The following is a 25,692-nucleotide window of genomic DNA, read 5'->3' on the forward strand; positions in this document are numbered from 1 at the left end:
TTAGGAGGTGGGTATGCAGAAAGGACCTGAAACTCAATACGATGATCTGACAATGTACATGGTCTTGTTCAATCTAGGATAGTATTGAGGTTATTAGTTACTACCCAGTCCCGAATGTTGTTATGCCCTGTGGTGGGTTCCTTGTTTTGAACCTGGAAGTGGATGTTGGCTAATGCTACTTCCACCTCAATTGCATCTTCGTCTAGATTGTTTTCACGCCTGATTTGGCCCAACAAGGTTGTTGAGGATGTGAGTGATTTCTTCATTAAAGTCGGGCACGGGTTGATCAGGGCCGGTAGATTAAAACAAAGATGATACAGCAGTGATGAGTTGGATTCATTTTAACTAAGAAAATCTTGCAACCTTGACAAAAGCAGGAAGAGGAGAAGAGGCTCAGTTCAGTTTTGGCAATGAAGGCCACTCCGCCACCGTGGCCTAGGTCGCGATTTTTACAGATTGATATTGCAGTCCCTGTGGGGTTTACAACAATCATTGGGCCACAGGTATCCGAGACCAGGTCTCTGTGCGACATAGCTGATCTAGGTCATTGTCAACAATCAAGTCATGACTATCTCAGACATGATTATTAAGGAATATACTGTTGAGGGGAGCCATTTTCAAGATGGTCTTACATCCGGTAGGGAGGAATCTGGTATTTCCTGTGTATGTCTTAGACTAGGGCATGGGAGCAATTGTGAGTCAGGGGCAGTCAATCCCAGTTTGACTTGAGGGGAAAGCAGCGGATCAGAGACCTTTTTTCTAATTGATGACTAGATGATTAGAGGAGCATCAGTAGAAGTAATGGATATAGGGGTTGTTGATTGTATTGCTACGACCTTGGCAGGGTTTAGCAGAGGGCGGCTGGCGTGGTTTGAAAAGGGCCCTTTAGGATTGTCCGTCAGTGCAAGAAGGGAATTCGGGGCATCAGGTTTGGTTGTTTTAAGCTTATTAATGAGGGCAAGGCGGCTGGCACGTAGTGACACTAAAGACACTGATTCTTTTGGGGAAGAGACCCATTATTAACCTGGAAACAGGTGCTATGAAATATGCAAATGTAGTGACAGGGCTCTGAGCCGTTCCCTGTAGGGAGTAAACGCACGACCGCTGATCCCGTCGATGACCGGCTTGACTTAGAATCGCTAGCGCAGGAGTGCCAGAGGAATTTAGATATGTTGTCCTAGGGCGCTTGGGAAATGTAGTCCCAACACAGTGTAAAAGCACCTGAGCCTGAAAGAAAACAGATTTTAAACAATGAGAGTGATTTTCTCTCTGCAATTAGGCTCGTGGTAAAACACTGTCAGAATCATACAGTAAGGCACACAGAGAAGTTGTATACAAGGCGGCATTCACATCATACAATGAAAAAAATAAACAACCGTGCCTTTCACACAACTTTCTTAAATGCTGAACTTGGTGGCACAGAATGCCAATACTTACTCATTTAAATCGAAAATCAAAATGTATATTGAAATGTGGGTTCTCTTAACAAAATGTTCTAAGGAAAACAAATATGACCTCTCCCACATTTGTCAAAATAAGGCGTGGGGTGATCCCCGTGACACAGATGCCAAATGTCAGATCCTACATTGAACGGCCTGTTACTCCATCAGCCTTATGGCCGCCACGTGCACTAATGAGGTGATGTAATTACGTTCATGCGCGATGGCGTCACACGCATCAACATATACAGGCGGCCGAATCTGCGTGGATTAGCATTCTAGGGTCGCATTTTCAAGGCTGAACTATTCTATTCAGTCCAACGTATTTAAAGTAAAGAATATTTTTGACATTTAAAAAAAAAATGTTTTTCTGCTCTAGGCTATAACCTCCACGTGGCCGGATACATAGCATTTATCCTCAAAGGGTCACCTTTCTTATTAAAAGGTATCCCCTCTTTAAGTATGCGTACATCAGGGATCATTGTGGGTGAGTTGGCATTCTATTTTTAGATCTAAAGACAATCTGTCTGGCTTGAACCACTATGTAAACTATTTAGTCACTAGAACGTGATCATTTCTTCCGCCCCCTCCCGATGAGTCACACAAAGCAAGTGGTGTGAAACGTGTAGAGAACCTTCCATTTCTTGGCATATTAGGAAGCAATCATTGGGCTCGAGGAAATGAGGAAGTCTTTAAGAAGGACTATCATTTTGTTTGAATATTGAGGACTATGATTATGTTTCAACAATAGAGCCTTTAAGGAGGATTATCTTTATTTTTGTTTGAATAATAAACCGCAAATCTAACAAATCACAAAAAAAGCTTTACAATCTTCTCCCTGAGGAATATGCTGCAAACCCGCTATGTTTTATTTATTTGCATTTTTAAAGTGCTCACACAGCCCGGGGGCATCCAGGCTCTGTTACAGAATTATTTTTTTTGTCTTACTTGCATATTTATAACGTCCTTAAAATCCCAGAGGTTTCTAAGCGGGGACCCGGGGATCAAACCTGTGTTGCTTCGTGTCCCCTCGCTTCCAAGGCGAGCACTTTGCCACTGAGCTATCCTCCCGGGATGTTACTTAATCTTGTGTTGGCGCAGAAGCTTTTCTCCTTTTCTAGAACATGTTAACGCTGTTATTGGGCAAACACTATCTGCGGCTTCATCTCAGCGATGGCAAGACGTTCATCTCAGCAGATTATCTCGCCAAAGGTTTGCTATATGCCTGCAGCATTTTGTATCACCCCAACAGCTGCCGCGCACATTCTCTAATAGTCAACCTTACAGAAATGTGCATTTCAGCGCTCAACGAGGGAGAGGGACTAGGAGGAAGACAGAGGCGCAAGGGTTCCCCGGCGTCACTGTAGGAAATTACAAACTGCACCAATACAGAGCTAGAGCACAGAAGGATTAGCCTGTGCACCCTTTGCGCATATTCCCCATTGAATAGCAAACAGCAGCTCATGTTATCCACAACTATTCTAAAAAACTAAAATGAAACAGTAACTGCAAGTCAACGTTTCATCATCATCATGCGGGGAGACTGGAAGGATGAAGAGCGTTTCGGAAGAAGCCAATATCCGCGACCAGAACATAATCTTTGCGGATCTCGTCGAAATGTAAGATGTGATCAGAGAACTCACCTCAAAGGTAAGAAAAAACAGCTATGCGCGAGGGAGGACACCTGCCTACACTCCCTGAGGGCCCATGCTTCTGCTCCTGAAACCACTAGCCAAGTATAGGTCAGGTATTGCCATCTGCCTACACTCCCTGAGGGCCCATGCTTCTTCTCCTGAAACCACTATCCAAGTATAGGTCAGGTATTGCCATCTGCCTACACTCCCTGAGGGCCCATGCTTCTGCTCCTGAAACCACTATCCAAGTATAGGTCAGATAGTGCCATCTGCCCACACTCCCTGAGGGCCCATGCTTCTGCTCCTGAAACCACTATCCAAGTATAGGTCAGATATTGCCATCTGCCTACACTCCCTGAGGGCCCATGCTTCTGCTCCTGAAACCACTATCCGAGTATAGGTCAGATATTGCCATCTGCCTACACTCCCTGAGGGCCCATGCTTCTGCTCCTGAAACCACTATCCAAGTATAGGTCAGAGTATACATGAAAAGGATGCATTCAGTGCCACTACAATTATGTGCAAGTCCAGTGCCAGCTCTTGCATGCCAGGTGGAATTACTCGCAGTACCACACGGTTGGCAATTCCACATAAATCTAGCACATGGTGGTCAATTCTGCGTAGGAGTAGCACATGGTAGTCAATTCTGCGTAGGAGTAGCACATGGTGGTTAATTCTGTATCAGATTATCTCATGGTGGTCAATTCTGCATAGAATTAGGGCATGGTCAATTCTGCATAAAACTAGCATATGGGTGGCAAATCTGCGTAAGATTATCACATGGTGGTAAATTCTGCATAGGATTAGCATATGGCACTCAATTCTACCTGCATAGAAGTCGCACATGTTGGGCAATTCTGCATAAGATTAGCACATGGTGGGCAATTCTGCATAGGATTAGCACATGGCGCTCAATTCTGCCTGCATAGGATTCGTAGATGGTGGGCAAGTCTGCAAAGAATTCGCACATGGTGGGCAATTCTGCATAGGATTAGCACATGGTGGGCAATTCTGCATAGGATTAGCACATGGCGCTCAATTCTGCCTGCATAGGATTCGCACATGGTGGGCAATTCTGCAAAGAATTCGCACATGGTGGGCAATTCTGCATAGGATTAGCACATGGTGGGCAATTCTGCACAGGATTAGCACATGGTTGGAAATTCTGCATAACACGAATGGGCACCTATTTGAACGTTAGCAGGCACTGCTTTGTGCTAAAACGCAATTGCTTAGGACCTTTAGACATAGGATTTGTTTAGCTAAACTTTGGGGATCTCCTTCCACAAACCCTGGCAGCCACGAGTTTCCCTTTTGGCTCAGTCACGAGGAAGGATGAGGCCATGAAGCTCTTCTGTTGGGCGAGCTTGGCCGGCTGAGAAAGGGGTGATCAAGATATTTAACAAGCATCACCACCGCTCGAGGAGACTGAAAAGCATTACATACAGCAGCATAAGAATACACATTCCACAACTTTCCTATAATGAGGGAACTATGATTCGTGATATTGAAAAGCAAAAAATAAAGGAGAAAACAATTTGCCTGGGTCATTCTGTTCAAATATCTGTCTTGCTGATATCTCGATGAAAGTCCTGTGGCCACAGGCTTATGACTTGCAAAGGGCAGGGAAACCGCAATGCAAAGTCCAGGCAAGTTTCCTTTCAAAAAGGCACTTTCGGGGAGCACCTTTGTTTTCTGCTGCATTAACTCGCCCGAGAGAAAGTATAAACATGGGAATATGCTGTCACTTTCTTCTAGATAAACACACCCACATAAGCCCACTCTTGTTTAACTATGTTATGAATACAACCTTGTTAAACACCACAAAACCATATTAAATTAAGTTACTCAATTTGTCCATTTACTTTCATCATGATTAAAGTGAAATCTTTACTTCACCAGCAAAAGTTCTACTACTACCATTAGGTGCTAATGACTTTATAGATCTCAGAAGATGTCATTATCACTTGATATAATGACAGTTCCCCCAAGTTATGGCCCAAGTTATGGTCTTGCAAAAGATCAAAAGCCCTTGGAACATGGCCAGAACTTTAGGACGCTGCGTTAGTTAATGTTTTGCCAGAAAGGACTCACGCCACCAGCTTTCCACAGGATGTTCATTCTTTATCAAGCCCTGAAGCCTTCCATTATCTGAACAGAGAAACTGAACAGCAGAGCAGCGTAGCAGCGCCCTTAGACTCCAATACCTAAACCGTCACAAGTACATGAGAATTTCAGATCATGTTAATATTATGCGCTACCAACTCCAACGAGGACACACCAGAATTAATTAGTGCTGGAAGGCAGATGAATATGTCATCCATAGTTTCTGCCCCTCCCCCTGCACCAATACTGCAAAGCTGAGTAACGTTACTCACTGAGACAGCCGTTTCACCCTCATCTCCCACAGGTGCAGCAGGGTTTGGGAACAATGTGAACTGAAGCTTTCAAACTAACGTTATAACAGTAGAAAAGCATGCACCAGACACAATGCAAATATGCAATCCACATGAACACGTACAACAGCTAATATATGCATGCCGACATGAACAATAGTAACATAGCATCCACAGACCTGAAGAACACTAACATGACCGATGTATAAGGTGAATGCAACATGAACACACTGTTATAACTTGCTAACACAGAAGCAAGAGTAGTGAAGCAGCCATTGTACTAAAAATGGAAGCCGCAGCACGTATCTGAATGAGCACAGGCCTCAAAGCCTCAGGAACACTCAAAAGGCTGAATTCAAAGAAATACACATCTGTGCTGATGTCAGTGTTTGGCAACTAGTGCCAAAGTTAGAGTGAAATAAGGGAGTATTGGAACGGCGTAACAAAGGCACGAGATAGCAATTCTCAAGATACAAGCATTATACTCCCACATTCAAGTTTCAGAAGGGCACAACCAACCTTTGATGCTGAGGTGCAGTAGAGCAGTAAGTTAAAACACCTTATGAAGCATAACTGAACTGTCCCCAGTGCCAACAGAAAATACAACACAGCCATTAATATCAACTAAAATCTCAATAAATAGGAGGTAATTCAATTTCATACACGGTCTCATAGCACGTGACCCAAACACAGAACACTGTCCATTCATTAGAAGCAAACACAGATAGGACACCTGCCATACCCTCTAAAAGCGCACAGACACTATGAGCTACACAAGACCAGGTACCAGGGGATTGCCCGGTCTCATGGCCTAAGAATGAGGGATGGTAACTTTTCAAATTGGAAAATGAACAGTCCATGAGCCTCTCGCCCCCTACTAAGTGGCTGGCTCATATCTTGACGACCTGTCAAGTGTCCAAGGTTGGTTAGCAGAGACCCAACCTATCAGAATCCTTGTTGTCACGCCACCCATGATGTAGTTTGCCAACCAGCCACTTGTCGTAGAAGTGATGCATTGTAACCTTTATCCATACAGAGATAATTCCAGGTGGAGCTATCAGATACTTATAACCCAATGAAAAGTTTAACCCCTATGGAATCTGTAAGTAGACAAACCCACTAACCTATCCCTGTTGGCTTTGTGAACTGATATCATGTTATGACGTCATTAATGACGTGGTTGTAGTGCTTAAGCTATTGTTTCGGCTTAACACGTTCAGAGTGACGAGATTTCAATGCTTGTATGCTGGCCCGGCTTTGTCTTGATGTGAATAAAGCTGGGTTTTGCTGTGCACTTGGTCTACTTCACCATTGAGTCTTATTTGGACTGATTCTGATCCCTCTGGGCTTATTAGGAATTTTGAGGCCACCTTAACATAAGCAATAAACCAAACTGCTGGTGGCCTTCAACCAACATGCACACTGGTCTGTGATAAAACGTGATACAACAACAGGCGAGAAAGAGCCGATTCAGATGCTATGGGTGGAATTAAAGACATGGAAATGTAGCTCTACTTTTCACATGAAAAACGATTGGGGTTCAACTAGTCTACTGCATGTCAGATTCTGCTAGATGTAGAAATGCAAAACCACTGCATATCGTTTCTTTTGACAGGTATATGTTACCAAAAAGGCAGCTTCAAGGGGCTATAACTTTGCAATACATTGATAATGAAATATATATGTAATGGAATTAACGCAGAGTGACAAAATTAAAATTAATATTCAACAGTCTTAAACAATATAAATGTAGAAAACTCAAAGCCATATGTCTAATGACATGTAGAAGCATCAGAACATTGTGCCATCCCCATCGAAGAACATTGTCATTTAACTTTTAATTTGAAAGCTCTTGCTCGTTAGATGGGCAGACGTTCTGAAACGCACGCCTCTCATATGTCCCTTACTGCTTTTGTTCAGTTTTGAGTTGACCCACAGCAGCCACCGTTTAGATCCCGGAGCACACGCTCACCCATAAATGCAAGGTGACTTTCATAGATTCCGGTGCACTTGACGGCTTGCGTTGCGAACGGGTAACCACTCCGGCTCTGCCCTGGGACTCGGCGGAACTGAACGCGAGTTGTGGGGGGTCTGTGGAGAGAACTCACCTCTTCGCACTTGTGGACAGCTTGGCAGCTGTCTTGCTGGAGATTTTGCCCTCCTTTTTCTTGGGTGCCGCCTGCTCCCGTTCCCGCTCCCGTTCCTGCTCCGGCTGGACGCCATCGCGCTGGTCGCCGTCCGAGCTCCCACCGCTGGTGCCAGGGCTGTCGTCCACTCTCTGCCCTTCGGTGGACATCCTGGGCTGCGTGGCTGCATCAGGAGAGGGAAGAAGAGAAGCAGGATTTAGTGGGTTGCTGCCAAAAGTCGTTTTAGGATCACCAGATCATAACAACCTCAATGAAGGACGACTAAAAACATAAAAATGAGGAGGGCTGCATATCAACAAATGGAATATTTTCAAAGATCGAAGTTTGAGTGGCCTATGATGTCACCTGAAGCCCGAAAGTGAAAAATATATGCTCATTAATACGCACGCTTATGTAATTTGATGTTGTGTATAGCGATGTGTTTGCTGCTGCACCCCATAAATGCTGGCATATTTAGAGCAATAAGAGTTCCTGCTGCTATCGGCCGCTGTCACTGAGCTGCACAGAGTGTGGACAGATGCCATGAGGCCAGACTGTGTGACTCCATGAGGCAGCACCGGGTTGAGCTGTTATTTCTGCAATTAACCCACCCCTGCATTACTCCATTTTTAATTAGAACTTCTGTTCAGCGCTGGCTCTACCTAGAAGGTTTTGAACCACCCAACAAGTTTCAAAGGTTAAAAAGGTGGGAAGTGACACAAACGTTACACAATGTTTTTAGGATAGAAAGTGGTAGCAGGAGAGATGGAGGGGCAGGCTTATGTATGGGGAAACTGATATGTTTTCAGGCTCTTTCTCAAAGTGGTGCCAGAGGGTGCAATAGGGGGTTCCATGCCCTGGGTGTCCAGTGGGTAAATGCTCGCTTTTGTGTGCATGTTAGTTTGCAGAGTGGAATATGCAGGAAATGCTAGCTTGCGTGCCTGGTGTTTGTGTGGGTGATGGTTTTCTGTTTGTCATGAAGGTATGGGGGTTTTGTGGGGCTAGGTTTTGAAAACAATGCCGAGACCGTTGAAGACAATATTCAAGGGTACAGGGAGCCCAGGCATGACTCACAAAATCTACTATCTCACTTCCATTGGCGAGGAGATTCTAGGAAGAGCGAAAAACATTTGCATAGTACTTGCTGACAGTATGGGAATGTTTGAGACTTATTTCACATTTAAGGCAAACAAACTTTGCAGCAAAGTTTCTCAGTGAATGCCTGGCCTGTGGGTGGCAGCACTGCACCGTATATGAAGTGTGCTCATGGCAATATGAACTATTTTACAGAAAGCACTTGTAAACACTGTCAACCATGATCACAGGGATAGGTCAAGTATAAGTTACTCCCCTGCAGCTCCAGTAAGGTTTTTAAGAATTTGCGAGACCTGTAAGGAGAGGCATTAGGAACACAGCTCCATACAAAGTGGATTTTGCCTGTTTATGGACCCATGGCTTTACAGAACATTATCCACAAATCCCTCCCTGGCACGAACATACTTCTATAAGCAGGCTTTCAAGACTTTCCATTTACATCTGATGCTGTGGACAGGGAATAGCTTTGAACTCAATTATGTATCCCGTGTTTAGAAGAACAGCGGTTTTCAGCCTGTACATTAACAGTATGACTAATCAACTTCCGGGGCACTAGTGGTCCAGGGATGAATATCAGTTAGTAAACCTTCAATCAGCCCCACAGCTCTAGTACACCAGAAGGGATCCAAACAGATTGGAAACACAAGTAAATTATAAACTTCCTTGTACACTTTTGGTAATGTGGACGGAACAGCAGGCTTATATCTGCAAAGATCGTGGAATATTGGTTAGTTGCAAGACAGTGAAAATACAATTATTACCCAATGATAAAAGGGACTGTCCAATCAAGGTTGCATACAAATATGTATTTTATTATTATTAAAACAGACAGTTATAGCACACTACAAAATACAACCCACCCTGTAAAGGAACACAAAGACAGACAGTTTCACAAAGGAAAGGGATGCACTCTGGATACTGACAGGAGCGTAGTCACTAAAGCAATCAGTGTAACTGTTCAAGGTTATTTGGTTTCAGCAACAAGGGCACAAGGGGCCGTACATGTCACTAGGGGCCTTCGGAGAAGGAGCAGAGGGACAGAACCACAATGTACCTGGTGCTTGAGATGATCTTGATGCTCGACAGCGTTGAGTCAGTTCCAGGGCACTTTGCAGCTCCTGCAACAGAGTTCAAGATGGGAAACAGCTGCAGGTATCAGGCAGCAGGCAGTTTGGCAAGCGAGGCAGGACGGACGGCTGCAGGCTGGCCTACTCACCAGCTCTGGGTCAAGAATCTGCGTCTCTGTGCTGGTTGGCGGATCTGGAATGCTGGTCTAGGTGTCTTGGAGGGCTTTAGTGACTGCAGCGTGATAACAGTCAGTGGTGCAGCCAGTCGCAGTTCAAGGGCTCGACTGGCTCGATAATGTCCTTAAAACATGGACGGTGTCGTACTTTAAGGTGGACAGCCCAAAGCTGAGGAGAGGGTTTGCAGGCAACAACCTTGTCCTTTGTTCATTGATCTATGCCATTTCCCACTCAGGAGGCTTGCTGGCAGAGCTAGCAGGGCTAGCAGGGCACAATGTGTGCTGACTTGGTACCGGATCTGGAGCTGCTGGACAGGTCCTCTGAGTTTGGTATCTCCCTCTGTTCCCTGGGTGATGGTTAGGGGAGAGACTGTCACGACCCTCGCCCAAAACCCCCTCTGGCAAACCCATTGGCCAGGTGGAGTCAGGACTCGGGCCTCTAGAGCCTGGCATCCTCTTCAAAAGCCCTCAGGGGCCAGTCCTGGCACCTATGGTGCCAGGCTCATACACCATGAAAAACAATGTGATTGGGAACTACTTTATTGTATTGTCAGCCAACATGGAGGCATCCACATAGCTTGGTTCTTAAGAACCAAGCTATGCGGTCTAGTGTTTCGGGTGTGGCAGCCTAGGGACTACTTTACCTGGACTATTCTGTTGGGGCTATTTAAACCACACCCGAGCAAGACAACACGCTTCGTGTTACTTTGCAGCTTGCAACGTGACGCTCACCGTGTCCAGCTATTCCCTCGAACCTCGGAGAAGCAGAACCTGCAAGGAGACAAAAGGAACATCATTAGCAGCAGCATCTTACCTGCAGTCTTCATCTTTAAACACTCACAGCTACTGAGAACAGCTTCCTCAAATCTGCACGCCTCCCAGACAGAACAACCTGAAAGAGGAAGATAGAGGCAACATTAAAGAAAGCAGTAGAGACATTTATAAATTATGAACTGCTCAAAAGGCTTACCTGGCTGGCACCACTGTGGACATTCTACTCGCGCTGAAGAACACTGCGACCTACAAGGAAGGAAAACACAGGTTAGCAAAGGCAAGACTTTGCGGCGCTGCGCATAGTGCTTACTTACTGCATCATAGCGCTCTTAATGCGCCATCATTTACCAGCGGGGCTCAACCAAGCCAGTTCGCCGCGCTGACGCTCAGCATACCTATGGGAGAAAAAAAAGAGACATTTTAAACAAAGAAAGGCATGCAGGATAGCAACAAAACTAAAGAACAGCAATAAGACCTACCTGAACAATATCAAACGGACCGGCGTCAGTGAAGTAACTGCACCGCACTCGCCAATGAAAGACAACGCGCCCCTGCAAAGAAGGCAGGACGGAGAGCACGCCTAATTCTACCACAAGGTGAGAAGAGGGCGCCAGAGGGACTGAAATCATACGGGGTGGATGGAGGATACTTACCCCAGTCGGTCAGTCTTGAACACAGTCCTCCTGTATTTTCAGGCAGAACCTTCCCCGCAGACCACAGCAGGGCAAAGCTGAGAACCATACCAGAGAGTAACCCGGCTGGGTGGCCCTCCTGTGGATACCAGGTGAGCGTAACAGGGACCTTGCTTCCCTCTTGAAAATCCTGGCTTTCCTTCACTGGTGGAAGCTGTAAAGCAGACTGTACCTTCAGCCAGGGTCCAAATGAGTCCTTCTTTTTACTCCTTTCAAAGCCGTCGGTTGATCTGCTAAAAGAGGAGCTAAACCCCCTTTTAAAGCCAAATGGGGCCCAGTGATTGGTGCAGGCTAAGTCCATCTTAATGAGCCGGGTCTGTGGCTCAGAGGACTAATGCATCCACTACAGCGACCCATGTTTGACCTCATGGTCACAGGTTCGAATCCCAGCAGGTCCACTCAGCCCTTCATCCTTCTGCGGTCGATAAAATGAGTACCATTAAGTTGGGTAACAATAAATATCTGTTATTAGCGCCAAGATGCACCTTTGGGGGTGAATGCATGCTTTACAAATAGACCTCTTATGTTATGTTGTTATGAATGAACCAATCCTGGGTCTCCACCAACAATCTTCTTTTATGCGTGAGTTCATAACCAGAGTGCTTTGCAACAGGAAAGGTAAGGGGTGACAACATATACAACTAAGTCGCACCCATCTTCCTGTCTGTTGTGGATCAAAGTGCCTCTCTGGTTAATTGAGCTCTCTATGACTCCTGATCAAAGCACAGGTCTCCCTTGAAGTTTGTGGCGAGAACAGACTTTCTGTCTCCATCAAATCACATACTTCTTCCATCTGAAAGGTGGTTCACTGCAGGGAGTCCCTACTGTAAACAGTTGTCCCAGACATGACATTCACTGCCCTTCATACAGAAGAGTGGGAGCTAGCTTCAAGCTGAGACACTGCATATAAAAAAGGTGTTGGGTTTCCTGCCCTTTGTTAGTTCTGTGAACAGGCCTCTTCGCAGGCCTCCTTTAATTAACTCTCATCAGTATGCGCTGCCACCACACAGAACTTAATAGGTAGGGTGAATCCATGGAGCCTTTGACATTTTTATTAGGCTGGCCATGGCCGGAGGAAGGCGTTACCTTCTCCCTTCTTGGGATGCTTTCATGTACCTGTGGCTGTCACATTCCAGCTGAACATGACAGGAGGACTGTGCCAGTAGGTGGTATTCCCCAGAGTATACTTGACTATGTGTTTGTTGTGCAGTGTGCATTGGGAAATGTGTGCGGGTTAGTCTCACACATTTCTCGGAGGCTTATCTACCAACGTACCATTTCTTTATAAAAAAAATATAACAGCCCAGGCAAGTGCACACTCCTCGTGCGGAAGGTTGAATTCCTCACAAACAGCATGGCCAGTGATTTTCTTGCAGCATCTACAGGCATCGAACATACACATGGCTCTGTGATACCTTCATTGCTATATTGCTACATGTAAACAACTCTAGTCAAAAATCATGGCAAGGAAAGCCAACTAAAAGCTTTACTCGTGATGGAGTATCTGTGGAACGACTTGTGGAATATTCCGATCTTATGGTGATAATCTTGCTTATATGCTAGCAGAACTTACATTTGAATGAAATACCCAAAAAACTGTGAGAAAAAAAAAAGAACAAAAATTCAGATAAGAACCAAAAAAACGACTTCAGGCTGGACAAAAAATCCAAAATCCCATAATGTCGAACGAAGGAAGCAGGGATTGCGGTGGTGGTTCGACATTATGGGTTTGGGGTTGCAGTGGTGTCCCTTGTTTTTAATTACATTTAAAGCGGGAACAAGAAAAAAATACAAAAGGGACCTCGCAGAGTCCATTCCCACCCATTATTGGGAGATGGAACTGATGTTGCAGGGAGAAGCTCGATGCGGGGAGGCAAAGGCAGGAAAGTGCAGGTATTTTGGGATCATTTTAAGGGGTAAAGGGTTGTTAGGTGGAGGGGATAAAGCTATTCAAAATGTTCCAATGGGGAAGCTAATTCTGCACCGATTGAATTCATCTACAAACATGACATTATTATAACACCAGAAGTTGACACAGTATTGCAAGCCAAATTTGAGCATTTAAGAGTATAGCTTGAAGTCGCGTGACCATGCCAAAAACATCAAGAGCACAGGAAGCCACAAAATGAGTTTTTGAAAAAATCTAATACTTTTGGTCAAAAGCTTCCCCATTGCAGCATAAGCAGCAGATATTGGATTTTCCCCAACTGAGAACAGAGAAACAGTCCAGCAAGACATGTGTTTAAACAAGTGTTCTTTGAAAAAGAGAAGCTGGTGGACGGGATTGTTACTTTATGTCATTTGTAAAGCCCCTTTGCCATAGGTTTGGTCCCAATGCGCTGTAGGTTGAACGCCCTCGGAGGGACCAAAGTCCAAAGTATGGGTAATTGGGAGGTTCTATTATGCATGTGATGCAACAAAAAAGGTTCCACCATTGGTCATTCATTTTCTTTCATTTACTTAATCTGATTCTATACACTCGGGTATCAGAGCCGGATATCCAGCTCATTCTATTTGATATGATGAACCAAAAAGCAAACAAAACAAGAACATTTGCTCGTTTAGACAAGCCATGATTAGTATGAATAAACACTATATTTACAAGATCTGGAGAGAACAAAAATATCATACAACATTAATAAACACAATAAATAACATCATACCCAGGGAGAGTACCATAGATAATTAGATAAAATGATATGAAGATAGATAGAAAGCTCTGTAAGACTATTTTATTTAACATTTGCCTGCAGCGCCACTGCATGGGTTTAATGCATTGCTATAATGTGGTACAGCAAGGCATGTGTTGCCAGTGTGACATGGACATGTAAATGAAGACAGGCTATTCAGTCAAAAAACGAACTCTACATCTAAAATGCAAACAATTTTTTTACATGTATAATGCACATGTTTTTTCTCATCTGAAATGCCTCTGTTGCAGGAGACACATTAGAGGATTAATGAATTAACACCATTAACCGTACTAACATAATTCTAATTTTTAATATGGTAATGTGTTTTCCAGTGCAAAATGAGGCAGGCTGAAACTCACACTAGACTGTGTGCAGATTTTTTTTTTCTCTCTCTGTGCTCTCTCCACAGTATTTGCAGGAAGCAAAAACTTGAATAAGCAGGAAATCAGTTTTGATACAGTTGCTTGCTGTAAATGTAAGCCATTGTTCAAGAGAAGGAGGGTAGGACATGATAGAATTTCATTGGTTGAACTCGTTTTGTAGGCTCTAACAGAGCTTTTCTAATGAATCTCGGAGAGAAAGAAGGGGAGAAGGCATTTGGCACAGCTGGGAGAAAGACTCGGCTGGTGTGGCTGGGGAGTTTCCTGATTGAGAAGAAGGTCCCAGTGCACTGCTACACAGGTTGGGAAATTCCAGTCAATAAACCCTGGCTTGAGTGACAGCAGATGCACGTTCTCGCTGGGGTGATTTAAGAGGGGGCACTGAGCCATTTCCAGAAGGCGACCAGCCTGAGGAATTCGCCTGCAGCACAAGCTCGGTAAATATATTGCAGAGTGCGGGGACGGTGTGTGTGTGCGAAACCTATTCAGGCAGAGTAGAAGAGGAAATTCCTGGATTTAATCAACATGTCTAATGTTGCAAATTGAGTGTTCTCTTGCTGTATTCCTTTTCATTTTGTTACAGATAAAGTAAAGTGAATATTTCTACTGCTGTGAAACTTCCAGTTATTTCTGTAAAAAGGGTAAGATGGTGTGGAAATGCAATTGTTTATAATACTCTAAAATATCTGAAAACAGACGGGTAGTGTGTTTTTATTTTTTTTCCTTTTCTTGGTGCATATATCATTATAGCACTGGTAATATGGGGAAGATTTTAGACAGTGCATTTGTCAATGTTCATGTAGATAAAACAGAAAGAACAAGGTAGCTAAAAATCAGACATGGCAGTGAAATAGCTGTGTGCATGGTTCCACTCAGTATATGTGTGTGTGACATTTGAGTTGGACGTAATGGAATAGTCTGCTGGAGGTAAATGAGTCAGCAGAAAGAGAGACTTGTGGATATAGTTCACTAATGTAATAAATTAGTGATCTACCACATGATTTAGCTCGCTGGTGTAGATAAGTCAGTGAGAACAGCCCAAGGTGGCACTCCATATGAAAATGTGGTGTTTCTGAAATGTAGGCCTGAGGTCTCTCTAGTGATCACATGAACAAACAAAAATAAGGGGATCTGGATGTTGGGGCCACAAATAAAACAAAGAAATCATGCCCACAAGTAAAAATGCACACCAACTAAATATATCTGTGTACTGAAATAATGCTCACCACTATACTGCCATAATACCAACCCAATCTAAATGTAAGGAGTGATTATTGCTAAATGACTTTTATTTTTGGCGGTAAGAAAATACAGCTAGGCCCCAAATCTACACAAAATACCCAACAGCTCACAGGGTGTGATTCGCTTTAGTCTTGACACTTATTCCTGATGCTAAGAATGGAACAAAGATGAGTAAAGCGAGACAAGGAGTGAAAGAAAAGAAGGCAAGGAAGGACCACTCGATCTGTTGTAAAAACAATAAAGAAGAATTTGATTACTTTTTTCAGAGACTCCGTGCAACTTGATAATACCAAATTCTTCATTCATTCGCTTATTTTTATATTCAAATCAACATTTTGTGCAAGATTCCTAATAACAATCAATGGACAGGAATATCAGCATAGAAATACACTGTACAAAACAATTCATTAATTAGTTGTATGTTTTTTTCTTAATTAGTTGTATGTTGTTTTCTTAATACTTCCTTTGTAACGCAACACTTGGGATGTCTCGTACTCTATTTTCTAGTTTCTAGAGTTCATTTATTAACGTAGTGTCTGCCAACGTGTATGTAGCATTGAAGAGGTCTTGGGAACTTCCTGACAGCTTTTGGAAGGAACCCTGTGTTTCGGCGGTCAAGAATTGAAATGAGATCGCCTTCATCATGGCATATGCATGGACCCTGAAAAAATATGTTTGCATTTTACTATCAGGACAGAGGTTAGCCGTACAAATTTGAAATAGCCATTTTGTAACCGCTATCTACTTACCCTATAATGGAGGGAAAGCAGGGTGTTCCTGGCCTCTACTCCCCTCTCGGTAGGTTGGAGACAGCATAGGAACTAACACAGCAAGTGCTGTGTAGCAGCAGGAAATAGTCCTAGAATCATATGGAGTCTGTAGGTACCCGGGAGTGCTGATGCAGTGTTATCATTATAATTATAATTGTTCTTTTATAACGCACTTCATACCAACGAGTGGTTTCTAAGCACAGGATTGAGATTCGAAACAGTGTTGCCCTGCATTGGCTTGCTTCCAAGCCAAATGCTTTGCCCCTAAGCTATCCTAACTCCCCAATACCTATAGATTAGGGATCAAATCAAACATAGATAGTGTTTGAAGGTTATGGAGTGCCGTTCATGAATCTTGGGGGATATCCATATCAAGCATGCATCCATTTGTCATGGGTGAGTGCGATCCCTGTCCGGTGTATGAGGCTGCATAGGGATACTACACCCAAGCAGTGCAACTTAGTTGATTACTCTGTGTGGTAGGATTGAGGGAAAACTGCATGCACGGAAGAAGGTGAGGGCTGATGAAATAAGTAATTGATTAAGAATGTGTGTACAGTGCCTATAAATTAAGCAGGGCTAAACCAATGTTCAAACCTGAAATTTTATAGGCATGTCATAATGATGAAGGTGGTCACGGCACAAGAGTCTGGTGTCGTGCCTGCTTCACTCTAGTTTGAGCTGAAACAGAAATACCAACGGCAAATTATCTATGGAAATACAGAAAAATGTGGCGCTCGGTGCGTAGCACCGCAGTTATAAGGTCAAACTCATGTAACAGAAATGCTGCAGCGGCAGTACCTGATAATGAGTTGCAGGGAGTCCGTCTCGCGGTGGAGTGCGGGTGTAATGAGTCGGGGCACCACAAAGCGCGTTATGGAATCGAATGCTTTGCTTCCACAGGTCCGGTGGGAGAGAGCATGCTCAAGTCAGTGCACCATTTATTGGACAACCCGTTCTGTGTAGGGAGCTGCCTCAGTAACCGATATTGAGTTGCAGGGAGTCCGTCTCACGGTAGAGTGCTGGTCTGTAGAGGAACCGGGGGCAACGCAAAGCGCATTGTTACAGAAGGAACAAGTTACTTACCTGTAACTGTTGTTCTCCAGCTTGGGTCTGGCATGGATTCACATGCTCATGAATATTCCCCGTCAGGCTCTGAATCCTCGGTAAAGAAAAAAATCAGTATCAGTTTTGTTTCTGATCTGTCTTTCTTAGTAATAACCAATCACTGGTCTCTGGGTCATACTGCCCCCAGCCAATGACTGCCCTCTCTCTAAGCCCCGCCCCTGGCAGCCATCCTCAGATTTGGTAGCACGTAAAGTGGCAGTATGACCAAGTGAAGAGCCGCAGAGGGGTAGGAGGGAGGGTTTGCCTGTGAATCCAAGAAAACTGGTAACATCAAGGGCTAGTTGAGGTGGAAGTCCGACGGCACCTTGGGCATAAAGGAGGGGTGCGTCCTCAGCACCACTCTCGTCTCGTGAAATGTCAAGTATGGAGGCTTGCAGGATAGGGCCTGGATCTCTCTCACTCGTCGTGTGGAGGTGATGGCCACAAGAAATGCTGTCTTCCACGACAGGAACTTCAACGGTGCCGAATGCAGAGGCTCGAATGGTGGCCCCATGAGCCTGGTCAGCCCCACGTTGAGCTCCCACGCCGGGGCCGGAGCCTTCACCGGCAGGAACGAACGGAACAGTCCTTTCATAAATTCCTTCACCAGGCGATGAGACCATAGGGATGGCCGTCCTGTAGTTCTGGTGTATCGGGAAATCGCTGCCAGGTGTATCTTGATGGAAGCATGCGCTAGTCCTGCCTTGGCCAGCGACAGTAGGTACGGTAGCACCTGAGGGGCTGTCAACCGTAGAGGGTTAATCTTCTGTGCACGCCAATAGACAGAGAACCTCTTCCACTTGTGTCCGTAGCACTTGAGAGTTGAGGACGCCCTAGCCTTTGCAAGAACCTCCTTGCAGTCCGCTGGGATATCGTACCCTCCAAACTCTAGTGCTGCAGGAGCCAGGCCTGCAAGTTCAGCGACTCCGAGTCGTGATGAAGGATGGCGCCTCCCTCTCTGGAGAGAAGATCTGCGTCTGTCGACAGTTTGACTGATGGGGACGCTGACAAGTCCAGAAGGTCCGGGAACCAGATCTATCTCGGCCACGCCGGTGCGATGAGGATCATCCTGCACCGGGACCTCTTGAGTTGGTTGACGAGTCGGAGCAGCAACGGCAAAGGAGGGAACGCATAAAGGAACAGGCCATCCCAAGGCAACGAGAAAGCATCGCCCATGCTCCTCGGCTGGGGAAACCTGCTGGCGAATCTCTGGCACTTGGAGTTCGTCGCCGTCGCAAACAGGTCGATCTGGGGTTTGCCCCATCCCTGGAAGAGTAGATCCACTTGATCCTGGCGTAGTTCCCACTCGTGGCAGAGCGCAGCTCCCTGCTGAGGGAGTCGGCGATGGTGTTTTTTATCCCTGCTAGATGAAAGGTCACCAGAAACATCCCCTCGGCAACGGCCCAATTCCACAGATCCTGGGCTTCCTTGGATAGGGCTGGGGATCTGGTTCCTCCCTGCTTTCGGATGTAGAACATCGTGGTGGTGTTGTCGGTGAAGATCCTCATCACCTTGTCCTTGAGGGTTGGGGAATATTCATGAGCCTGTGAATCCATTCCAGACCCCATGCTGGAGAAAGTATGGCTTTGCTTCCATTGGTCCGGTGGGCAGGAGCGTGCTCAAGTCAGCGTGCTGTTGCCGAGACACAAAGTTCTGTATAATGAAGCGACGTGATCTTCCTGTCGGTCTGCATATTGTTACAGAGATCCAAAGTTCGGCCCTGGTGCCTGCGCTACATTACACACAGTAATATGCTATGCGCAATGAGTGAATTCTAATTTATGGTGGAAATGGGTACCAAATTACTGTAAGTCAGTCACGTATTCCCTAATGTATCTGCGTGAAGCTGTCTTAGCAACGGTTCATAGTGAGGTAAAACCATGATCAGGTGGACTGGTGAGACCGTCCCCACTTCTCTATTATGCATGTGTGCATACTGGCCTTTAAAGGATATGAGGGGTGACGAAGGCCCTGCTAGCCATCCATGTCTAAAAAGGCAGGTAGATGGGTGGAGAGAGGTACACTAGAGAAATAAACTAGAGGAGGTGTGCAAGAGGATAGTCACTAATGTGTGTAGCTACAGTTCAAATTTTCTCGTGAAAGGTAGCTGCATTCGTATTGTAGTAGTGTTCTGCAAAGTGTCATTCGAGTTGTGCATGAAAGCGGATGGGTGCAAGGGTGTGACCACACCTTTGGCAAATTCCATAAACGCGGGATCAACTTGACAGGGAAATGAGCCCAGTTAAAAAAAAGAAAAAAAAAATTTAAAAAGGAAAACAAAAAAAAAGACTATACAATTCTAGGCTTGGGTCAAATTCGTAAATCTCTAGATTTACCTTCTACGATTTCAAGATCCTCCCTACCATAGACTTTTAAAGGGAACACACACCAAAAATAACAAATTACTACCAGCTGTAAAACTTGAAAAGTCCTACGATCTGCCCTGGCAGGACATGAACACTACAAAAGAGCTGAAAAAACCCTGCATAAAAACATTATCAAGCCCTCAAGAAAATGTGTCTTTACGCATTAGCCAGGTGTCTAAAATTCCATTTGGCAGGAACAGGAAAAAGCGGAATTAGTGTGAGCACAAACTCTGCGCCTGCTGGCTGAAGCCATTGGAAAAAGCTGCAAGGCCACAGAGGCACCACACAGGATCCCGTTTCCACAGCTGAGAGCAGAAAAAATACAAAATGTGAAAACAGCAAAGGGTCTCCTGCTGCGTGAACCCGACTCCGGCATCACAGGAACAGTGGCTGACACTTTAATGAGGGTGTGCAAACTCAGCCTGCGATACACCGTTGATCATGGCAGTGGTCTTGGGCTCCCCATAGCCAGGGAGCTTAGAATCCGGTGAAAGATCCAAGGGGGCGTTCTTATAAAACGAGGTGGCTGGAAAACAAGTGCAGCCATAGGGGTGCGATCCCTGGGAGGAGCAAGGATGAGCTCCTTCCCAACTTCAAAACAGGTATGGGCCACACTGGAGCCACTCCCACCCTCCGGATAGGCTGAACACAACGAAGATATTAATTCAAACAGGGCATGGGTCACAAACCCGAGTTCCTGATGGAAAATAAGGCACAGCTCACATGCAATGATATTAATGTTAAGCTATAGGCATGTGGAAAAGATTAGAACAGTGGTTTTCCCATATCTCAATAACCATTGCTCCTTCCACTTTCCCTCCTCGTGTTCATGTTAGTTTAGTGTCTGTACTCAAGTGTTTCATCATAAGTACCTCATATAACTACTAGTTTATGCTAACTTGCAGCCTACTGCATTTGTGCTTGTTTTCTCATATTTATTATGCAAGGTTGGTATGTTGTTTAATCACACTATTGATGGTCATCTTGTTCTTAATAGTTTTGTGTAAGGTCTATGCGGCTCATACTATGTTGTTCTAAGTATTGTTCAATTCTTGTATTCTTAATGATCTCAATCAAAATGTTTAAACACATCCTGCTAGAAAAAAAAGAAAAAAAGTTTTAAAAAAAACCAACAGCCAACACACCAGATTCCATTAACAAACCGCCCACACTCCCTCAAGACAACCCCATGAACAGGCCTGGAACCGTACACCCTCCGGGCTCCCCTCCTATCGACTAAACCTCCTTCACTCCCAGAAGGTTCCTTTTTGAATACCAACGACCCATGCTGTGATCCATAAGTATAGTCAGTCCTGGTCTATATAGAAAGGTTCCCAGAACTGTACATTCAGTGTCTGGCGATATGTCATTCACTAGCTGCAAACCCCTGCTCTGCCACAGGCCACACTGCCTGCCTCTTCTGGAAAGGGTCTTCCTTATCAGAAGGCCTCTATCCTCAGTGGCAGTGCTTGGATTATAATGTGGGCCGCAGCAGCCCATTTTTCTCTACGCGATGGGCCTGGCCCTCTTGGGCAGGCTCGACCATTCAAGTTTTTTCAGCTCAGCCCGAGTCCAGACTACCTGGGCAGAGCCTAAAATGGTTCTGCCACACTCCTAGATTGCTGCCTACCCATATCGGGCGCAGCAGATGGGGCTCCAGGTAAGTTCTTTGTTCATCGCCCCCCCTCCCCCGACTTACCCCGGTGGAGGGTGGAGAACTCACAGGCCTTTCGTTAGTGTTATGCGACCTTGCACATGTAGCCTGTGCCGTAGAGGCATAAGCCTTTTCAGCGACTGCTCCGGCTGGCCCCCGGCAGGATGTATGGCTCTCGGGCAGTTCCACTAGCCTGTGGTTGCCCCGCTCACGCAGCCCCAGGTTGGAGTGACTCTTCAGCCAGGCCACAGCACACACGTAGCTCGGGTCTTTTTTCAGCTTCAGCCTGGCCCTAGGGTAGACCATATGGGTCCAAAGCAATGCTCTGGGTTTGGGCCGCCTCATTCACTCGGCCCCGGATTTCGGGCTCGTGCGTCACCCGTGCCCCATCCCATTCGGCCCGGGACTTTCGCCAATCATTGGGCCCACCCGGCCTGGCCCCCGAATGGGCCGACAGTTCACCAGGCCATGCTGAAGACCGGGATGCTCCTGGCACGCAGCCAGGCCCACAGTGGATATACGCGGCCAGGCTTGCAGGATCCATGGACCCTAGGGGGAGCACTCAAGGGAGCATGCACTCTGCCTATCCCTTCCAGTGTCCTTCTAAATGTGCTCCCGGGAATGGTTCCTTTATTCAACCCAGGGCTTTAAGTGGGCCGGGGCCTGCCGGGGCCCGGCCCCGGCAGTCTCCAAAAAGTGGGACTGAGCCGGGGACTTGCCGGGGCCCCGTCCCACCGCACTCAACATTGGCGGGAGGTATTATGCCGTCGCGGCGGCAGCCGCGATGGGAGATGCGCCTGCCATGAAGTCAGGCGATCCGACAGAAGTGACAGCCAACCACAGCGATGCTGTGCCTGGCTGCCACTTCTGTAAATCATAGTAACTGCCTCTGGTGACCTCTCGCGCGAGGGGTCACCACAGGCAGTTACTGTCCCTTTGTTTCCCCAGGTCGCCGAGGCGTCTTTAACCCTCGGCGAACCTGGGGATTCCTTGACATTTTTCGAGGTTTATGAAAGATGGCTTGAAAAGTACACAATTCAAGCCATCTTTTATAAAGCTTTGCCGACGGACAATTTTGTCCGTAGTCAAAGCTTTATAAAAGATGGCTTGAATTGTGTACTTTCAATGCCATCTTTTATAAAACCGAAATGTTTTTTTTAAAAAATGGCCTGAAGAGTAGGCAAAAACCGTAAGGTATGCACACACACATATATATGCATGTTATATATCTGTGTGCGTACCTTACTATGGTTTGTGTACTTTGCCAGCCATCTTTTCTAAACATAGAAATACATATTTTTTTTTTTCTTTTTCTTTTTTTCGCACAACAAAATGAGCCAGGGCTCATCAAGGGGGTCTGGCCTAACTGCAGGGGTCCTGCGGGCCCATTAGGCCACGCCCCCCTGACGAGCCCCGGCTCAATGGGCTACTGGCACCCCGGCCAGGCAACCTTTTGTAGTGATCAACACCCTCTCCTGATCTCTGCATTTATATTCTATAGGCTTGCCTGGCAGGGGACAGGGCCTCGCCCATTCAGCCTTAATGGTGGCGCTGCCCCTTGCCAGCTGCGTAGGGGCAGCGTCACCATTAAGGCTGAAGGGGTGAGGCCTCTGGAAGCTGAGGCCGTTTTCCTGAAGGAAAACGGCCTCAGCTTCCAGCGGCCTCGCGTTTTCTCCATAATGGTGGCGCCGGCCCACGGGCATCTCCTGCTTAAAGGGATGCCTCGCAGGTGCGGCGCCACTATTACGGCTCAAAGGCATTTTTTTCTGGAGCCTGTAGTTTTCGCACACGAGCAAGAGCTTCAGGCTTCAGAAAAAAATCCTTTTCGTGTAGTGGCCGGGGCTGGCAGGGGAGATTAGTGGGCCCCACAGGGCCCCAGCTCAAAGGAAATTTCGGAGCATGCCGGGGCTGAGCCCCGGCAGGCCCCGTCCCACTTAAAGCCCTGGCCGCCGGTAAAAGGCAATGTTACCGTTGTGGGCACTTATTTTTCTTTCTTTTTTTTAAAGTATTTATTTGATCGGATGGCCACTACCAACCCCGCCCCCTCTAGACCACGCCCCCTGTGCCCCTCAACTCCTCCCCCACTTGTGGGATCCCCCACCACATTTTTTCCATTTCCACCACTGGGTGCAAGTCCAAATCTGGGGTTTCTAGTAAAAGGCTACGGAAATGTCGGCCCCCTTCACACATGCATGCTGCAGTACTAACTCATCCGCTGCACAGATGTGCACGTGTAACCTAAAATGCATGTCTGGAGCGTGGCGGGGCCTCCCTTCCTGCAGTATGCCTGGCTTTGCACCGGATGAGGCTTTGTATTCGGGGAGCCCAGATAATGGAAAAAGTACAACTACAGGGCACTGCATGCAAAGTATTGTAGGCTGAAAAACTAGGATTGCCCAAAGCTGGCAGGCCTGGCATGGGGCCAGGTGAAATAAAGCGATTGCCCATTAGCCGCAGGGCGACAGGGGCGGGTCCCGGGGCATGTATAAAATAAGTTATTCATCCGGATATTAATCAACAATAGTGGGTTTTCTGCACACGATGTACTGCTTGGTCAGTTACTCCAAATATCAATGGACAAATAATGTACAGTCCAAGAGAACCTCAGTTTCCATGTTCCTGGTTGAATTCACCACATACTGTATACAATACAGATCATAGAGCAAACTGAACACTTAATATATCACTTGTGTTGACGTGTTTCCAGAAACCCCATAGAGACAGTCTGTTTTCTCTTTCAGGACCACATGACCTGGCCAGTAGCACTGCAGCCGGAAAGAAACGCCAAGGAAACTAGGACAGTCTCCCTTTGGTGAAGAAGCAGTGCACGGCACAGCAAATGCATCCGGTGCGCCATCAGCAAAAAAAAGGCGGGAATACCAAGGACGCCGCCATGCTGCTCGAATCACTCTGGAAGAGACGCGGGCCGAGGTAGAGACCAATAAGCCTACTGTATGTTGGACACGAGCAAGTGCGCTCCTGCCGAGCAGAGCACACCGAGCCACGCGGACAAGAGCAGCACAAGACAGAGGGGCAAATTGAATAATAACAGAGTAGCAGAGCGAAGTATGGCCAAGAAGCTCGAATGTGCAGAGTCAGGATAGGGAAGCATACCCAAGAATCGAGTGATATAACCGATTGTACGCAGTCGGGGAGTGAAGAAAGATCAAGTGAGACTCCAGTGCGGCTGTACTCAGGAGAGCTGGCAACGTCCCCAGATCAAGCTTACAAGGTAAATCGGAGGCAAAACACTGTCACCTGGGATTCAGAGTAGGAGTTTCCAAAACAAACTCAGAAAGTTCTATCAGCAAGAGGCTCTATCCTAATAGGGAACTCAAAGCAGAAGTTCCAAAACACACTGCGAAAGCGAGCGTGCAAACACCTTGAATGAGGACGCCAGCGGTAAGGACTTAGATGCAATCAAGATTCAACCATTAGCAAGAAGTACCTACCAGAGTGGATGGAAGAAACTCCCACAGACTTTGGGAAAGGGATATAAAGAAACTAAGGCGAGTTTTGGTATTTTAAGGCTCCAGCTAAACACAAGTGGCTCGTGATAGTCAAACTTGAAGTCACCAGCGCCAATCCCAACAATCGTACAGAAACCTGTCAAAATTAAATCTGTCAATTTATATGTCTTTGTACTTTATGGCTGAAAAGGCACAGTATAAATTCGTATTACAATATACTATTGATTCTGTCGAGTCTACCGCAAATGTTTCCAGACGTGGGATCAAAGTGAACTCATACAGCTACCACCAAGCTAAACAAATAACCCCACACAACACAACACAACAACCCTTCCATTAGGGGCGAGGCATCCCTCATGGCTTTTAGAAAATCCATGAAAACAATTCTCTTCACCTGATACACACCACTATCACCTGCCCAGCTGGACAAGCCCAAATGTACTTATAAATCAACTCTGTATTCCAATGAATCAATGTACAGACGACAGACGTATAAATGCATTCCCAAGCTGTACCTACCCTGTAACTAAGCTCCCCACAAGTAACAGCGCCGTGATGCCTATGGGGTGCTGTGCGCTATATAAATGTAATAAATAAATAAATACATAAAC

The 25,692-nt window shown here is 46.0% G+C and overlaps 1 protein-coding gene across 1 annotated transcript in view; it reads right to left on the minus strand.

Annotated features, from left to right (window-relative positions):
• The window catches only part of LOC138570183 (ubiquitin-conjugating enzyme E2 E2), a 1,314,846-nt gene that overhangs the window by 1,102,961 nt on the left and 186,193 nt on the right, over positions 1 to 25,692 (minus strand). Inside the window, exon 2 of the mRNA XM_069648864.1 lies at positions 7,578 to 7,779. Coding sequence (XP_069504965.1) covers positions 7,578 to 7,765 — 188 coding nt within the window. The 5' untranslated portion in view covers positions 7,766 to 7,779. The remainder of the gene's footprint in view (positions 1 to 7,577; positions 7,780 to 25,692) is intronic.

The sequence above is a fragment of the Ambystoma mexicanum genome, chromosome 2q, assembly GCF_040938575.1.
Source record: "Ambystoma mexicanum isolate Mex_15411 chromosome 2q, UKY_AmexF1_1, whole genome shotgun sequence".
Lineage (NCBI taxonomy): Eukaryota > Metazoa > Chordata > Amphibia > Caudata > Ambystomatidae > Ambystoma > Ambystoma mexicanum.